This window comes from Tenrec ecaudatus, chromosome 5 (assembly GCF_050624435.1).
Source record: "Tenrec ecaudatus isolate mTenEca1 chromosome 5, mTenEca1.hap1, whole genome shotgun sequence".
Classification (NCBI taxonomy): domain Eukaryota; kingdom Metazoa; phylum Chordata; class Mammalia; order Afrosoricida; family Tenrecidae; genus Tenrec; species Tenrec ecaudatus.
In genome coordinates this window covers 91,674,826-91,693,185 of record NC_134534.1, presented here as the reverse complement: position 1 = coordinate 91,693,185, position 18,360 = coordinate 91,674,826, and the positions used below count along the sequence as shown (strand labels likewise).

General features: G+C 42.0%; 1 protein-coding gene and 1 pseudogene across 1 annotated transcript in view; one reads left to right on the top strand and one right to left on the bottom strand.

Annotated features, from left to right (window-relative positions):
* SLC71A2 (solute carrier family 71 member 2) overlaps positions 1 to 13,848 on the top strand; it is a 58,598-nt gene extending 44,750 nt beyond the window's left edge. Inside the window, exons 10-12 of the mRNA XM_075549745.1 lie at positions 7,865 to 7,962; positions 10,807 to 10,949; positions 12,167 to 13,848. Coding sequence (XP_075405860.1) covers positions 7,865 to 7,962; positions 10,807 to 10,949; positions 12,167 to 12,409 — 484 coding nt within the window. The 3' untranslated portion in view covers positions 12,410 to 13,848. The remainder of the gene's footprint in view (positions 1 to 7,864; positions 7,963 to 10,806; positions 10,950 to 12,166) is intronic.
* Positions 13,849 to 14,843: 995 nt separating this feature from the next.
* Positions 14,844 to 15,997, bottom strand: LOC142449182 (zinc finger protein ubi-d4 pseudogene; annotated as a pseudogene).
* Between the last annotated feature and the right edge of the window lie 2,363 nt (positions 15,998 to 18,360).

Genomic DNA, 18,360 nt, shown 5'->3' with positions numbered 1-18,360 from the left:
AATCCATACATATACATACATCAATTGTATAAAGCACATCCATACATTCCCTGCCCCAATCATTCTCAAAGCATTTGCTCTCCACTTAAGCCCTTTGCATCAGGTCCTCTTTTTTTTTTCCCCTCCCTCCCCACACCCTCCTCCCTCATGTGCCCTTGGTAATTTATACATCGTTATTTTGTCATATCTTGCCCTATCCGGAGTCTCCCCCCCCCCTTCTCTGCTCTCCCTCTCCCAGGGAAGAGGTCACATGGGGATCCATGTAATCAGTTTCCCCTTTCCAACCCACTCACCCTCCACTCTCCCAGCATCGTCCCTCACACCCTTGGTCCTGAAGGTATGATCCACCCTGGATTCCCTGTACCTCCAGCCCTCATATGTACCAGTGTACAGCCTCTGCCCTATCCAGCCCTGCAAGGTAGAATTCGGATCATGGTAGTTGCGGGGAGGAAGCATCCAGGATCTGGGGAAAAACTGTGTTCTTCATCGGTACTACCCCGCACCCTGACTGACCCATCTCCTCTCCTAAACCCCTCTATGAGGGGATCTCCATTGGCCGACACTTGGGCCTTGGGTCTCCACTCTGCACTTCCCCCTTCATTTAATATGGTGTGTATATATATATATATATACATATACACACATATACACATACATACACACACCCATATATATACATACACACACATCTTTTTTTTGCATGATGCCTTATACCTGGTCCCTTGGCACCTCGTGATTGCACTGGCCGGTGTGCTTCTTCCATGTGGGCTTTTTTGCTTCTGAGCTAGATGGCCGCTTGTTCACCTTCAAGCCTTTAAGACCCCAGACACTATCTCTTTTGATAGCTGGGCACCATCAGCTTTCTTCACCACATTTGCTTATGCACCCATTTGTCTTCAGCGATCCTATCATGGAGGTGTGCAGTCAATGATATGATTTTTTGTTCTTTGATGCCTGGTAACTGATCCCTTCAGGACCACTCGATCACACAGGCTGGTGTGTTCTTCCATGTGGACTTTGTTGCTTCTGAGCTAGATGGCCACTTGTTTATCTTCAAGCCTTTAAGACCCCAGTCACTATCTCTTTTGATAGCCGGGCACCATCAGCTTTCTTCACCACATTTACTTGTTCACCCACTTTGGCTCCAGCCGTTGTGTCGGGAGAGTGAGCATCATAGAGTTCCAATTTAATAAAAGAAAGTATTCATGCATTGAGGGAGTGTTTGAGTAGAGGCCCAAGGTCCTTCTGCCACCTTAATACTTAACCTGTAAATATAGACACATAGATTTATTTCCCCATCCTCCTATATATATTTGCATGTACATGTTTTTGTCTAGACCTCCATAATTGCCCTTTGACTCCTAGCTCTTTCCTCCATCTCCCTTGACTTTCCTCCTGCCCTACTACCATGCTTCGTCACAACCTGGGCTAGAGTATACCTCTTCTCTAAGCAACCTTACCCTTGATCATTTCCCACCAGGCCTGCCACTCCCCCCTCTCTACCATTTGGGGTCCCATGTTTTTCCCTTGTCCCCGTGTTTGTTAACACCACTTCTTTACCCCCCCTACCCCCCCACCCCAAGTCCCCCCGGAACTGTCGGTCCCGTTGTTTTTCCTCCAGATAGTTCATCCAGCCTGTCCTATTCAGACAGACCTGTGGAGACACTAACATGCACGAAAACAAGACAGAGGAAAACAAAGCAACAGTATACAACCAGACAACAAAACAACAAAAACAAACCACTGACAAAGAACAGAACAAAACAGTTCACAAGACAAAAGCTTGTAGTTAGTTCAGGGATCGTTTGCTGGCCCTTAGGAGCGTTTTCTAGTCCAGTCTGTTGGGGCACCACGCCCTGGCCCCAAAGTCCACTTTCAGCATTCCCTGGGGACCTTGCCACTCCATTCCCTTGCTGTTCCGCTGCACTCCCCCAGTGATTTGCCTCGGTGTGGTGGGATCGTGTCAGGGGCAATTCCCACACTGTGTCTCCGGTGCAGTCCCCTGTATCGCCCTTAGTCACTGATTGGCATCATTTCTCATAGAGGGGCCAGCCATGTTGTTCTCTCTGTGGACTGGCTGCTCTACTCAGGAACATCATCCTCACGGCCTGGTGGGCCAGGCTGTGCTCCACTCTCTCCTCCTGCCCCTTCATCTTCTCCCGAGTGCTCTGATCAGATATGTTCATCTCCTGAAGCTGCAGAGTCAATGTCGTCCTTTGGAACAAATTCTTTTCGGGGGAGGGGCAGGAATCCACTTAATTTATGGTGCTGGGGCCAGCCTCCCAGACCTCTCCACTGGTTCACTACTCCACGCCAGGATATTGCATTCACACCTTGCGGCACTGGGTTGAAGTCTGGTCCCACTTTCCCTGTGGAGATATAAACAGTACCCTCCCCTTGGGTGGATTAATGACCCATGCACCCACTACCCTTTTCTTCCTTGTATTCATCCTTTTGTTTTCCTTTCCCCACCTCCTCCACCATTGTCTACCATGTACATCCCTGGTTTAGGTCTGGTCTCTTCCATACTACACAGTCTTCACCCCTAAAATGTTTGTATACAGTAGCTTTTTCCCCTATGCCACTTTTGCTTTTTAAAAAAATTTTTTAATTCTTACCTCAGCGGGCTCATGTTGTATTTGTCCTTTTGTGCCTGACTTACCTCGCTTAGCATGATTTCCTCCAGTTCTTCCCATGCCGCTATGTGCCTCATATGTTCATCACTGCTTTTTAGTGATGCGTAGTACTCCATTGTATGTATATACCACAGTTTTTTAATCCAATCCTCAGTTGATGGAAATTTGGGTTGCTTCCAGCTCCTTGCAATTGTGAACTGTGCTGCAGAGTTCTTAAGCTCTGTTCAGACTCCTTTACTTTTTTTTGGTTGTTGTTGAGTATTCCTCTTGTAGATAGGAGATATTTGTCTTTAAGGTCACTAATTCTATTTACCATGTCTTGAAACCTCTGTTCTTTCAAAGTGTTGTTTGACCCTGTTATCTTAGTATTCAACTTCTGGTGTATCTCTTGCAAAGTTTCTGGTTTTTCTGTTATTTCCATACTTTCAGCCTCCTTCATCATCTGTTGGGAACACCAGGATGTCATTATTTTCTGAATTCTTATTTTGCTAGTTCCAGAGTCTATTTTTATTCAGAAAATTTAATTGAATCTGGATGTTTTGTACTAGTTGGTGTCTGTTTTTCTTGTTGTTACTTTATTTTGTTTCATGTGTGAACCGAGACTGTCTGCTGTAGCCAGGGCATTGTGCTGCAGCCATTAAAGGTGGGGGGGCTGCTAGGTCGCGTGGGAGTAGTGTCTGTCGGGGGTGCTGGAAAAGGATAATAGAAAGCAGAAGGAGGAAGAAGGGAAAATGAAGGGGAAAAGGGAAGAGAGGAAAGATACTGTATAAAAGAAGAGAAAATATTTTGAAGGAAAAATGAAAAAAAGCAGTATTAGAAAAGAGATATTGTTTAGAAAAAAGAATAAAAGAAGAAACAAAGACTTTATTTGACTAGATTTCCTCCCTTGCCTCAGGAGACAATTCCACACAAATATCAACATACTCAAAACAGCACAGAAATATGAGAAGAACAACAAAACCAATAATGCCACAGAGAAAACATACTTTAAAATGAAACAATTAATCCACACATACCATTAAAGACACTGAATGTTAATGGATTAAATCACCAGTTGAGATAGTAACTGAATAGCAAAATAATACCATCGATAAGCAGCTGACAAGAACCAATACCATCGATATGCTGCTGAAACCACAGACACAAGACAACGCTAGACAAAAAAAATTAAAGGGATCAAAAAATATATATCCAGTTAAGGACAACAGTAACAACAAAGCAGGAGTAATCTCCCATAAAAGGGATATCAAGATCCATCAAAGACAAAGAAGAGCATTACATAATGATTAAAGGTACAGTCGAACTAAAAGATATAACCATAATAAACACAAACATGCCCAACCAAAGACCTTTGAGGTATATTAATAAAATGTCTATAGAATTGAATAAAGAAATAAGCAGTACAGCAATAACTGTGGGGACTTCAGTATATCAAAGAAAGACAGATCATGAGGAAAGAAAATCAGTATAAACACAAAAGAACTAAACACAGTTAAACAACTTGATCTGCTAGACATATACAGAGCACTTCACCCAACAAAACAGTATACATTATTTTCCAGTGCACATTGGGTATTCTCTACAGTAGAACATATGTTAGACTATAAAATAAACCTTAATAAATATAAAAATAATGATAGTTTACAGTTCATTTTCTCAAACTGCAATGCTATAACATTAGAAATCAATAATAGGAGCAGCAAGGAAAGAAAAGTAGATTGCTGCACATATATTTAAGTTAAAATTCAACAGCTTTTCCTTTGTTATCCTCTTCAACCCAATTATTACTTGTTCTAGTTTTTTATTCTGCTTTCTTTTGGATTGAGTTTTTTCTTGTTAAATACACACATAACTATATATATAGTTATATATGTGCATGCATGTGTGTGTATAATTTTCTTTATAAGAAATTCTTCAGGATTGATAAATCTATCATAAACATAACCAGATTAATAATTTCTTAGTTTTATGATAGGGAATGTTGGGGGGAAATAGGGAGCTAATAATACAGAATGCAAGAATGAAGGAAATTACCTAAAATTGACTGGTGACAATGGAACAATTAAAATTCTTTTGAATGATATACGTAGTTAAAGTTTAAAAATTGACAAACTTGAAAGAGAAGATGCAACTATCAAGAAGAAAAGATTAAAAGGATGACATCACAATAGAGCCAAGTGAATTAATGATACCTTACTACAAAAGACTGTGTTCCAAAAAATCTGAAAGCCTTGATGAAATGGACAAATTTCTAGAAATGTACCATCTACCTAAGTTAATACAGATTGACATATAAAACCTCAATCGACTGTAACAATGGAGAAATAGATCAGGTTGATTGAAAAACTTCCAACCAAAAAAAAAAGGCTGGAGCCAGGTAGTTTTCACTGGGCAGTTCTACCAAGCATTCAAAAATGAGTTGACACGAGCTGTACACAAAATATCCTGGAATATAAAAAAGATAAACTCCAAAACTCATTTTATGAAGCAGACGTAACTCTGAGACCTAAACCAGCCAAGGATATGACAAAACAGAAATACAGAATAGCCCTTATGAACATGGATGCAGAAATTCTCAACAAATTTTTAGCCAGTGGAGCCCAAAAATATATTCTCAATAATACACATGATCATGTGGGATTGCTATTAGACACACAAGGGTAGTTCGGCTTTAGAAAAACAAGCAGTGTAATCCATATCATATCAATTAACACACAAAATATTTTTGACAATATCTAACACCCATACCTGATTAAAATGTTCAACTAAATAGTAATGTATATTTCTTAACAATCTTAACAATGAACTTCTTAAGCAATCTATAAACATAATAAAGGAAACATACACAGTATAGGATAAAAGAGTTGACTTGAACCTACTAAAACTAAGAAACAGGTGCAGCAAAAGTACTTTATCATTGTGGTGTCGTGCTGAATTTTCATGACATGTGTTTCTGGTTTTGGTGTATGAAACCCAGGATTGATGAATCTGTAGATACAACAAGTAGAATAAGGGTTCCTGGTGGGTGCATGGAGGGGAGACGGGCTAAAGGGAGCTGATATCAAGGAGTTCAAGAGGGAAAAGAATGTTTTGAGAATGATATGGTAGCAATTGTACAACACTGCTTGACGTGTTTGAACTGTGGAATGATATGATAACTGCATTACTCCCCAATAAAGTGGCTTAGGAAACAAAGGCTTAATCAAAAGAGTAAAGAAAATACCCCACAGACTGGAGAAAAATCTTTGGCAACAACCTAAGGGAGTCATCTATAAAATCTGTAGAAAAGTGCAACACCTCAATAAGAAGACCTGTAACCCAGTTCAGAAGTGGGCAAAGGAGATGAACATACAGTTTTCAAAGATGACATCCAAATGGCCAACAAGCATGAACCGTTCACAATCATTTGCCACCGGGGCGATGCAAATCAAAACAATGCAATGCCATTCTACACTGACAATAATAGCTAAGTGTTAAAAACAATGACGGAGAGGCTGCTGAGAGCTTGCAGCCCTCATGCACCGCTGGTGAACTGTAAATACGCACAGCCGCTATGGGAAGCAATCTGGCACTGCTTCAGACAGCCGGGAATAGCTGTCCTGACTCGAAGAGACAAGGCACAGCCATAGTTATGCAGCACTGCTCACAATGGCGAGAAGATGAAAACAGCCTCCATGCCCACCAGTGAAGGAAGGGGTAAAGCAACTGGTGCATACACAATGGAATAATAGGCATCACCAAGAAACAGTGATGAAATCTAAAGAACAATGTACTACATGAAATTAGCCAGTCATGAAATGACAATTACTACATAAGACCACAAATATAAGGGAATTAAAAACAGAAATGCTAAAGACTTCTTAACAAAGGAAATAAACTTTGGAGATTGGTGGCGGGCACAAGGGTGGCAGGTGTTAACTGGGGTGAAATGGAAGATAGGAGTCCAAAGTAGGAAGAAGAGCAATCCAGGAGCGGGTGGAGGGTAAAATATTTTGGAGTTCAATTAGTAGTTTAAACTGTTGGATAGAAAGTTGATGGTCTGAAATGTGAATCCGCACCTAACTTAAAATTAGGAAAATTGTTTAAAAATAAATTAATACTTAACAAGTAGGAAAAGGCCAACATTTCTCCAAGGACAGAATTCAAAGGGTTAGCAAAGAAGAAATGGAAGCAAATGCAGTAGGTAGTGGGATAAGTGACGGTACTTTGAGGGGATTGCAACTTATGAGTTGAATCAGAATGTGTATGAATTATTTAATATAAAACTATGATCTCATTTATAAACCTTCACCTAATTTACATTAAAAAGTTTACCAAAACATTTCATACTTACTATGTTCTAGGCGAATGTGGAAGAAAGGAGGGGGAGAGATCTTAGTTACTCTTTGCTTGTAAGCCTCACTATTTAATACCAGATGGTGTGTCTGTTTTAAAACAGTACAGTTGTTCTTCACTGTACACATGTGAATGGATGACATCATTTAAATAACTTAGATACCTTTAGTAGTCAGTTTGTGACTTCTTGCCAGATGATTCTTAGCTGTAAGAACTTCAACTCAATAATTGATTCAATCAAACCCTTTCAACGTTGAAAACGCTTTGCGGGCATAAAAGCCTTTTCTTTTCCCATAAGCATGTGGATGGCAGCCAACACCAAGGAATCTGACCACGCAGGCCACAAACCAATGTGGGCCGCATTCTCTCGTAATCACGCTCCATGCTAATGGCTATCACCCTTCATTGAGAAAAGAATTTCACACCCTTCATTTTTCAGTTTGTGGCACAGTATGGCTTCTGTGGCTTTCTCCAGGCATTGGAAATTGAACAGCCTTCAAGCCAATGGAAGATGATCATTTAAGTACAAACCAAAAAGTAGAAAATCGGTGGGGAAAATACAATATTTATACATGCAAAATAAATCCCCCTATTAACTCCATGGATCATATCTAAAGTTGGTAAGAAAGAAACCAGGGAGAAGACAAGATTTTGAAAGAAATGAAAATTAAAAATAGAATTCTTCCAGCCCTGTCCTAGCTCTGAGATGATTATTATTACCAATGGATATACAGCCTTCGAAGTTAAAAAAGGAAAATTGATGTCATAGGAGGAAAACATTCAGCACATCAAAACAGAACACTGGTGCTTTTGTCAATGACTATACTTTGCGCATTGACCTCCCTGGGCTGGGCTGCCCACCTGACTGCAGCATGTCCTTTCTATCATTGCAGGATGATGTGGGCAGCAGGGACCGTGGCTGCCATGTCCAGTATCACATTTCCAGCTATCAGTGCTCTTGTTTCACAGAATGCTGAGTCTGATCAGCAAGGTGAGGTTGCTGTTCTTTCCTCTTCAGCTGATAGCCTGCCTACCAAAATCATAGGAAGCGCTGGTGCCTCGATACAGAGCCAGAGGTTGCAGCCTGGCCGTTTTTCTCAATGATCATACCTGCTTACCCTGCCAAAAAGGAAAATTCAAGGGAAGCATGGTTCTCTTAATGCCTATATTCTGCTTTGATCTTGCACTCATATTTTTAAAACTTGGATTTATCAGTTTAGAATACTAAGAATTAGAAATAATTATCCATCTTCCCTTTTCAATTGTGACTTACTTGGGGCATTACTATCAGAATTAATTAGACTGTATGAGGGGGTACCCCCCAAAACTGGAATTTTTTTTCAAAGCTATTAATTAAATTAAAAAAAAAACCAGCCTTATCACCTTCAAAGTACTCTCCATCACACTTAATACATTTGTCAATTCTGCGATTCCATTCTTGGAAACATTTTTCACACTGATGTGTTCAGGTAGCTGACAGCACCGCCCTTGTTTTTTCCTCCACCTCTTCTGCATCGTCAAATCACTGTCCTTTCCTGTCCCTCTTCATTCCTGGAGGTTAGTAAGGGCAAGAGAGGCATCCTGGTTTTTGCCCCAAAACGGGTGTACTGACATGGCTGTGTGAGCAGGTGCATTGTCATGGTGGCAAAACTCGTCCACCTGCTTCCATAAATCAGGCCTTTTTGTTGTACACTATTATACTATCTTTTCAGAACCTCTAAATAGAAAACCTGATTAACAATCTGACCTGTTGGAAAGAATTCCAAATGCATTATGAGTCAACATTTTTGTCCGTTCGGGAAGTTAATGGACATCCAGAACGAGGCTTGTCATCAGTTGACATTTCACCTTTTTTGAAACGAGAAAACCACTTGAGTTTTTGCCATAGCAGTGCCCTTGTAAGCTGTGTTCAACAGCACAACGTTTCTGCAGCATTTTTTCCCAAGCAGGAAACAAAATTTCACAGTCACATGCTGTTCTCTTAAATTGGCCATCACAATAAATGAGGCTTGAGTGAAACTGCTTTCATGAAAAAATTCACTGTGACCAGAGAGAACCTCCCAAGGCCAGCCCCCTGGTGCACTAACTCGGAGAGAGTTGCTCTATGCTCACCTGGAGGGAAAAATGCCCTGCCCAACCAAGCTTTTTTCCATCTTTGGTGGGGGGAGGTACCCCTCAAATTCCTTTTAAACAGATGCTTATTAAATAATTGTAGAACAGTTAGTAAAGTAATGAGTTATTTAAAGTAGAACATTCAAAGTTTATTAGCTTAATTTAGGAGTTGATTGATTGCCTTTGGGGCAAAAAGATAATTTGTCCGATAGTTGTAATTTAATACAGAATAGAGACAAAATTAATGCTCAAAGTTTATTAGCTTAATTTAGGACCTTGTTCCCTTTGAGGGGAAAGGCCCTTTGTCTGGTTGTTGGACCTGAATACAGAATGAGAGACAAATGAGTATGTGTTGGGCTACTGCAGGTCAGCCGTTCTAAACCGCCAGTCCCTCCACAAGGAAAAGATGAGGCTTTCTGCACTCATAACCATGTTCTTTCTTGGAAGCCCAAATGGCAGTTCTGTTTTGTTCTATAGGACTACTTTGGGTCCGAATCAACTTGAATGCCTTGTGTTTTATATATAGGTGAGCACTTCACCATGTACACTCTTAATTCAGTCTTTATTATGCTTCTGTCTTACCTATCTGGTAGTTCCTGCTGCAGAATTAATCTTTTTCTATATCTACTAATGGCTCACCTTAATTCAGAGGGCACCCTTTTTTAAAAAAAAATTCTTAAGAACCCTTTAAAAAGTACTAACAACAACCTAGATTTGGAAAAGATGGTGCACTCATTGTGACTTGTCTTTCCACCTCAGAGAGTAACATTCTTACTCAGAACCTTTTTCAAATTGTGTCACTTGTAGACCACTGTGGCTGTGAGAATTCAGCCTTCCTCACATTTTGACATGGTGTCAAGTTTGTAAATTGGACACCGGTATCATGGAGAACTAGCATGAACTTAGTGTTTGACACAGCGCCCATTCCTCCTGTCACTCAACACAAATTTTCTGTAGCTATTTTAATACTCAGCATTACAGATGTTTGTAAGTGTCAGCATATAAAATGAGCTGGACATATTGTATTAGGTTAAATTCTATCAAGTTGCCAATATTTGATCATTTTTTACTTATAAAAATATTAATTTTATCAAGCTATTTTTACTTTAGAAATGAAGACATTCAGAAATTGGTATTTCTGGAACTTTTCACTATAGGCCAACAGAACACACCACTCAGAATGAATACAGCAGTTGTGAGAAGTGGAGTCTACGTAGGAAGCATGTGCGCCACCCATGGGGGCAGATGCTATTGTTAAGCGCCATTAAATGAACAGACCAGGAAAATCACCAAGCAAAGTGAAAATTGCTTGTAAATAGGGATAAAAAAATCTTGCTTTTTTATTTTTCCCCCATTTATAGGTAGATTTTATAGTTCTAAGTAAATTTTTCCCAAAAGAAGTTTCAGAAACATCACTATCATTTTATGTCTTTTTAGATTTAGGACAGATAAAAGAACATAGTAACACCTAAGGAAACATTTGTGGAATGAATGAAAATATAATGGGCTAAGTCTTCATAATCTGTTTTCTTCAGCATATTTTCTCTGCAGTCTGAATCCAGACTATTAAACGAGTATGTTAAAGATACTCATTTAAAAATACATAAAAATAAATTATATTAAATTAAACCTAAAATTATTTTTAAAAGCACTTAGGAAACTTCAAAGCAGAGGATACTGTCCTGTAAAGATTGACTTCCTCGCTGCTTTCTGTTCTACCCAGGAGTTTCTCAGGGAATAATAACTGGAATCAGAGGGCTGTGCAATGGCATGGGGCCTGCGCTGTATGGTTTCATATTCTACATGTTCCACGTTGAACTGACAGAAATGGAGCCTGAATTGAACTCTAATGAAGTTGCCCTGCAGGTAATACATCTAGTTTTATAACTATAGCTGTATCATATTAGAGCAAAATATTCTGATCCTAAATTTGAAGCAAGGTCTTATTTATGAATTATGACTATTCTATTTGATAGTTGTAAGTACTGTGTTCAGTGCTTTCTAAGTCTCTGATATAAAATATTTCTTTCCTTTTTTTCCATGTATTTGAAATGAGCTTGTATGTCACTAAAGACTCCCAAGTCCAACCCAGTTTTACTTTTCCTCCTTTTTTTGGCCATTCAGACCATTATTTGGATCTGAAGGGTAAGGATTCTGGAGGGTTTTTTTTTTTTTTAAGGCTATTGGTCTGCACTCTTGTTTTTTCTGTTTTATATTTTGGTTTTAAAAGAAACAACATTCTATATAGTTGTGTAGCCCTCTCAACAAATGAAATCAGTAATAAAATCCCATTCAACCCCTTATAAATGTGATTCTCATGGATTTTTTCCCTCCTTTTCTCTCACTTGTTACTTCCTATACCTCCCCTATGCCTGCCCTCACCCCAGTTCCTTCAAATATTTGTTTTTTAAGTAAAAAAAGCACTTTTCTTTTAATGGTGTCATTAAATATTTATCTATATAAGATAGACTACCATTGTCGAGCATAATGTTCTCTAGTTTTATCCGTGTTTTTATGGTGTTTAAAAGAGTCCTCATTGTTTTTCTTGGTGCGTAATATTCCATTATATGAATGTACAATTAATACAGTTTAGTTTTCTATATTCCTCTATTCATTCCTCTATTATTGGAGTTCTGGGTTGTTTCCATCAGCCCAGGCAAATGAAAATGTGAAATAACCTAAAAATTTAGCTTAAATATTGAGTTAGAGCATTTTCTGTACTTGATAATCTTGTTTTCTTATGTCTAAGTAATATTAAGTATAGAGTTCTGTACAAAACTGGAATTCATGTTCATGTACAGGAGTTTATAGTCTGTTTATTAAAGATAAACAACTGTCACTTAAAGTCATGTTGGTTTGGTTAAGCTATTTAGAAGTGGGACAGAGAGTAGTCATTAATTGCCACTTACCGTATTCCAAACATTAGTTTTGCTAGAACTTACCTTGTTTTTGAGATAAGATAGTAGTTTTTGAGATTGTCATGCCTAACTTTTTGATAGCGTGCTTTTTAGGGGTCATGTAGGACTAATTTTGGATTGAAAAAACTAACTGAATATTTCTTCTCCATTTGTTTCTATACTCAGGGAGCTGTCATTCCAGGCCCGCCATTTTTATTTGGGGCATGTATAGTTCTTGTGTCTTTCATGGTTGCTTTATTTATCCCTGAGTACAGTAAAACCAGAGGAATTCACAAATGTAGCAACGACAGCCTGACCAACACCCCAGAACGGGGCATCAATGAAGACATTGAGCCACTGCTGCAAGGCAGCAGCGTCTGGGAACTCTCTTCCTTTAAGGAGCCTGGGAATCAATGCACTGAACTATAAACTTGGAGTGATTTTGCAGGTGTCATTTCTGAAATTCATCGAGGGATCCCCTCACACAGAGACCTAATGGTGCTGGAGGAGAGATGGTAGCATCCTTCAGGGTTATATTTGATCTACTCCTCCGTCCACTTTCCTCCGTTTCCTCCTGCTTCCTTCTTATGCATTAAACAGTGGATATTCATTAGAACAAGTTAAGATTTGGAATTCTTTCCTGCAAATGATGTGCACTTTTCAAGGTTTACTTGAAGTTGAGCTCAAATAGAAAAAGCCATGGCTCTGACTTTTCCTTTACCAATTCCAGAGTGCAGGCCCCTTCCAACAGAACACATAGGATTGTGGTAGGACTGCTATCTCTGGCAAGATTTCACGTGAAAAATTCCTTCTTATTTTGTTTCTCTGACCACAGACCTTCATAGTCTATAGGTGTTTATGACAGACCACTCTTATAAGTCACTCACTCAGTATCAGGGATCTATTGCCTTTGGCCAAAGGTCAAAGGGAAACCTAGTTTTGTTTTCCTGTTATTTTTTCTATTTACTACTCTTACCTAGAATGCAATTCCACATATACACCTCTAGATATATATGTGATCAGTGATTTTCTTTACTAGATAAAGGAAATTTTTCTTAAAAACTCAGATTCCTGGACCTAGTATCTTGATCGTGATCCAGAGTGATTTTACAGAAGAAAAAACATCGAGCATTCTGGTGGTGACATAAAAATTAGAGGATGGTTCGAAAAGTATTCTCAGTGAAGTGAACATTCCTTAATCTGGATAGCAATTAGAACTAGACTCAGGTAAAGGCTAGCAGAATTATTTTAAATATCTCCTGTGTCATTATTACTACTCATCCTTTTGACAACTCACATATCTAATTTCTTAAATAATTTTTCCATCTGTCATCCTCCTGCCTTCACTGTTCTCTGGAATGTGTACTCATTTTCTATCATGATCTCCATTTCAATTTGTTTTTTTCCTCAGTTTTGAATATCACATCATCAGATTCCTTTCCAAATTATTGTTTATCAAAGTTCAATTTCACAAGTGTCTTGTTAATTTTTGAGATACTTTGTGGACAAAGAAAATTTTACAAAGTTATATGTATTTTGCTGCACCATTAAATAGATATTAAATAAGGCCCACCTTTAATAGAACACTCCTTTGAAAGTTTTCTATGTATGAAATATATATAGCTATTTGTATGGGGTCTTAGATTTTTTTGATGGTATGCTGTGTAAATCTTGTATTTATAAATGTAAGGACTGTGTCGACAGGAAAAAATATATACCACTTTTATAAAGGATTGTGTACTGACAATACATTTAAAAGAAAATATATTTTGAAATCTGTTTTGCCATGAACACAGATAATATATCTTTACTATGCTGTTGGTTTTTGAGTTAAAGCTTCCTAATACATATTAAATTTTCAATGAAAACTTTTATGTCTCGTGTTTTTTTTTCATCGTGTAAAAATGTTTATTTGCACTAATGTTTGGAATACAGGAAGGAACTACGGGGGAAAAGATCTCAACTCCAAAGCGACAGTAAAGCAGGGTGTGTCTGGCCTAGGAGGAAGGCCACTTGAGGGTACCCTGGAATGGACTGTCCCAAACTACTCAATGTCAGTGCCACCAAGCAGAGAACTGAGGAACCAGGAAGTGAAGACCTTACCGGCTGCTGGCAAGCGGGCTAGGGGAGAAGGGTGTCTGTCTGTGGTGACCTTGGCTGGCTGCATGAGGCAGGGAGCTGAGGCACCCTCTTAAGGGGGAGGGAGGCTGAAGGTCCAGGTCCAAGAACAAAAAGGGAATTTTGGAGGTAGACTTTGACATCGAGTTAAAAAACAGGCACATTATCTGTCTGTCTCCCTGTGGCCCCCAAGCCCCTGGCCTGGACCCTGATACTTCCTCTGTCCCCACAAAACCAAAGGGAATAAGGAGGGAGGCAGGGAATTCTGAGGATGGGGGATGCTTCGGTCATGAGACACCAGAAAGCTTGGGGTGACACCGCTATTCCCTGCAGGGAGGGGCAGGGCAGAGCACCCTGGAGGTGCGGGCAGGCAGCACAGGGACGCAGAGCAACCGTGCTGCCACAGCCACAGCCCCTTCGTCATGAACTGCCGCACGGCCTGGCAGCCAGAATGAGGCAGAGCCAGAGAAGCAAGCAGGCCTCCCGCGCTCGCTCGGAGGCCACAAACCCTGTGACAGCCAGGCCTGGTGAATGCCCTTCCTGGAGAGCAGCGAGGAGCCGGGCAGCGGCCGTGCCCCGGCCAGGGCTGCGCCTCTCCCTGAGGACCTGTGGCCAGAGGTGGTCAGAGCTGCCGCTCCACCTGCTGCTGCCAAAGGCAGGCTGGCACGAGGTTCTCTGGACTTGTGAAAGATTGGGTGTGGGGGGGGGGGGGCGGCGGGCATGGAAAACGAGAGAGGAAACAGCCCTAGAGTGTGGGGGAGCAGTTCTGGTTCTGGTAGATGGAAGCTTTCTCCTCCAACTAGTCCAGACACAAGTGGCAGCTCCAGCTTCCCTCAGGAGGCCCCGGCATGGCCGGGTGAGGCAGTGCATGTGGCAGCCACGGTCACAGTCGGCGCAGAAGAGCAGCTGGTCGTCGCCGTCGGAGGTGCCGCAGAGGGCGCAGCACTGGCCCTCGCTGCACTGCCCGCGGAAGGTCTGCACAGCCGCCCTATCACGGGGTGAACTGCAGGCAGGACGGGTGTCCTGAGCAGCCGCGGTCAGAACCGGACGCAGCTCCTCCGCTTGCCCGCCTTCTTGTTGATCTTGGGAGTCCCCACGCAGAAGTCGCAGTAGTTGATGGGCAGGGCCAGCCCATCGGGACCTTTCTTGGACTTCTGTTCCTCGGACCGCTGGGAAACGGGTGGGCGGCTGGGAGTCGGCCTTGTCTTCGCCCTCCTCCTCAGCCCAGTGGGAGCGGGCTTAGTGGTAGCTGAGGCCTGCCCATTCTTGTAGCGCTTTCCACGGGTGTCACAGGCACGGCGCTTGTCCCGGCCCTCCAGGGTGGCGGCGTCCAGCTTCCTCCGGGCCTGCTCACGCCCTTCCCCTTGGCCTTCCCCTTGCCCCGGCGCTTGGGCGTGTCTTCCTCTGGGTCTTCACCATCTAGGTCGCCTAGGAAGTCTTCTGGTTCTAGGATCCGCTTCCGGGCCCGACTGCTGGTCACAGGAAACTCGCCCAGGCTGTCGTCGTCAACTCGGGGGTCGGGGGCACCTCGCTTCTCCAGGGGTCCGTGCGCAGCAGAGCCTCGAAGCTGCTGCCATCCTGCGAGATCAGGCCTTCCTTCTTCAAGGTCGGGTCAGTGTCTGGCTTAATGGAAGGGAAAGAAAGTCGGGGACCTTCTGGGGGGTGGGCGCGTCGCTTTTCCGCCAGCGCCGGGCAGGGTAAGTGCAGCTGGCCAGCGGCCAGCCCTGGGCCCCGGGGCGCTTTTCCCTGCACGTGGAGCGGTTGCTCCGGGCCACTCCGGTCTGAGAGTCCAAGAAAGGCAGGCACAGAGGCGGGCGTTGTAATTGTGGATCTGCTCCATGGCGTCCTTGTAGTGCTGCTCCCCAGGAGCTTCACGACACTCTCCACCGCCGCCGCCATCTTCCCTGCTCCTCTCCCTCAGCGTCTTTTGTGGTTTTTTTAAAGCAAACAACAAACCAATGACCAAAAAAAGAAAAGCTTGTAAATAGTTCAAAGTCTGTTTAGGAGTGTTTTCTGGTTGAGTGATGGGGTGCCACACCCTGGCCCCAAAGTCTATTTTTATTTTTAGTATTCCCTGGACTTGGTTGCTCTGGTCCCCTTGGTTTTCTGTTGTACCCCCTTAATGTTTCGCCTCGGTGTGGTGGGGTCATGGGGCACCATTCTTACACTGTGTCTCCAGTGTCGTCCCCCATAGCGTCATGGGTCAGTGAGGGATGTCGTGTCTCATAGTGGGGCTGGCCGTATGATCCTCTGTGGATTGGCTGCTCTTAGCAGGGATGCCCTTAAGGTTTGGTGATCCAGGCTGTGCTCCACTCTCTCTTCCTCCCCCCTCATTTGCTCCCGTGTGCTCTGATCAGGCCTGTCCCTCTCCCTGAGCTGCATCTTCAGTGCTGTCCTCTGAAGTAAATTCTTTTGCAGGGAGGGGCAGCTGTCCACGTAGCTGGGATTGGGACCGGTCCCTCAGACCTCTCCACTGGTTCACTGCTTCATGCAAGTATGTTGCATTCCCATCTTGGAGCACCAGGTTGAAGTCTGCTCCCTTTTTCCCTCTGGAGATATAAACAATACCCTCTCCTTGAGTGGGTTAGTGCCCTGTCCCCTGCTACCCATCTTTTTTCACACTTTATCTTTGATTCTGCTTTTTATCACTGCTGTCGTAACTGCCATCACTTTGCTCAGTACAACCACTGCTCCTTTATTCTTTTTTAATTAGATAGATTTTTAAGTTGAAGTAAAATGTTATACAACCTAGAATTATCTTTCAGTCATTTTAAAGTATATCATTCTGTGTTTTTTAGTCAATCCACATGGGTAAGTATGACATGGAAGTGGCCTCTGACTTCTCTGACAACACAAGAAGGAAGAAGACACGGTCACCATCAGTCTAAGGCTAATTTCGGTGAGGCGGATGTCAGGCATGTCTCCACCTTCCAACCTTGCTTACCCATTCTGACAGCAACCATCCCTCCCACAAACACCCTGTGCTTCCCTACTTTATCCAATAATCATAGTAATGGCCACGCATAACTGACAGACCATACTCATGAGGCTTATTAGGGAAGTTAAAATGTTAAAATTTAAGATCGGAAATACTCAAGATACAAGTAATCAGGAAAACCATCTCAGCTATGCCTGCAGGCATATCTGCCTCATCCTCGTGGACCCATAGCTTCTGCCCTGCTTGGAAAAGGGGGACAAATCTCCTTTAGTGATACCACTAAATGCCCAGAAGCACTCCACTCCACCAAAACTCTCAGCCCAAAGGCACTCTAGCTCCAGGGATCAGCAAGCCTAGCTCGTCTAATTCAGTACCTGGAGGCACCCAAATCCACAAGCAAGCCTCCATGAAGGCACTCAGCATAACTTGTTCCAAGGGCCAGGAAGGCCACAGCTCTGTCTTGTGCTCTAGGGCTATGCTCTGCTGTTGCCACTTTTTGGGAGTGCCTCTGATTTCACAGCTGACTCCTGGCTTGAGGAAGTTTAGTATGCAGGGATTTAGGGGTCTACATGACTTGTTCCACTCTTGGAGTATCTATCTTGATAGTAGTGAGGTCTCCCATTACTGCTTCTGAGAGCGCTCGTTTTATACCCAGTAGAATTGCAAAATTAACAACCCACCACATTAGAATTCCTAGTCTTTATAATTAACCCCATTACAATTTAATCATATTAGCATTTTCCCACCTTCCCTTAACCAGACCCAATACAAAAAGAGATAATAGACCCATTTTACATGGTCTCCCCCAGTCATTTGGTAGCAGTTAAACTGTGGCTAGAAGACCCACATTAAGTAAATCATTGCCTATAATGGTGTGCCAACAAAATCAAATTTCAGAACATTTTCATCCCCCCACCCCAAGGAAATATGCACTAGCAATTACCTCCCACTTGTTTCTGTGGACTGAACATAAATTCTCCATTGACTTCTATATATTAAAATTTATACTGAAATGTTCATTGTATAATTTTTTTAAATGTTTAGATCTTCAAAATGTTTATGAAAATGCTATGAAATATTACATTTTTGACACTAAATTGCCCTCAAACTGTCCATATATGTGTCTTTTCCATTTTTCTTTTTACTCTTCTCAAGCTGTTTTCTGGCTTTACTGTATCCAACTTGCAGTCCCTATAAATATTACAGTCTCCCATACCCAAAAGGAAACCCTGATGCCATCTAAACAATCCTATCACAAGGTGACCCTACAGAACAGAGAAGAACTATCCCTTTGAGTTTCAAAACCGTTAAATCTTATTAAAGG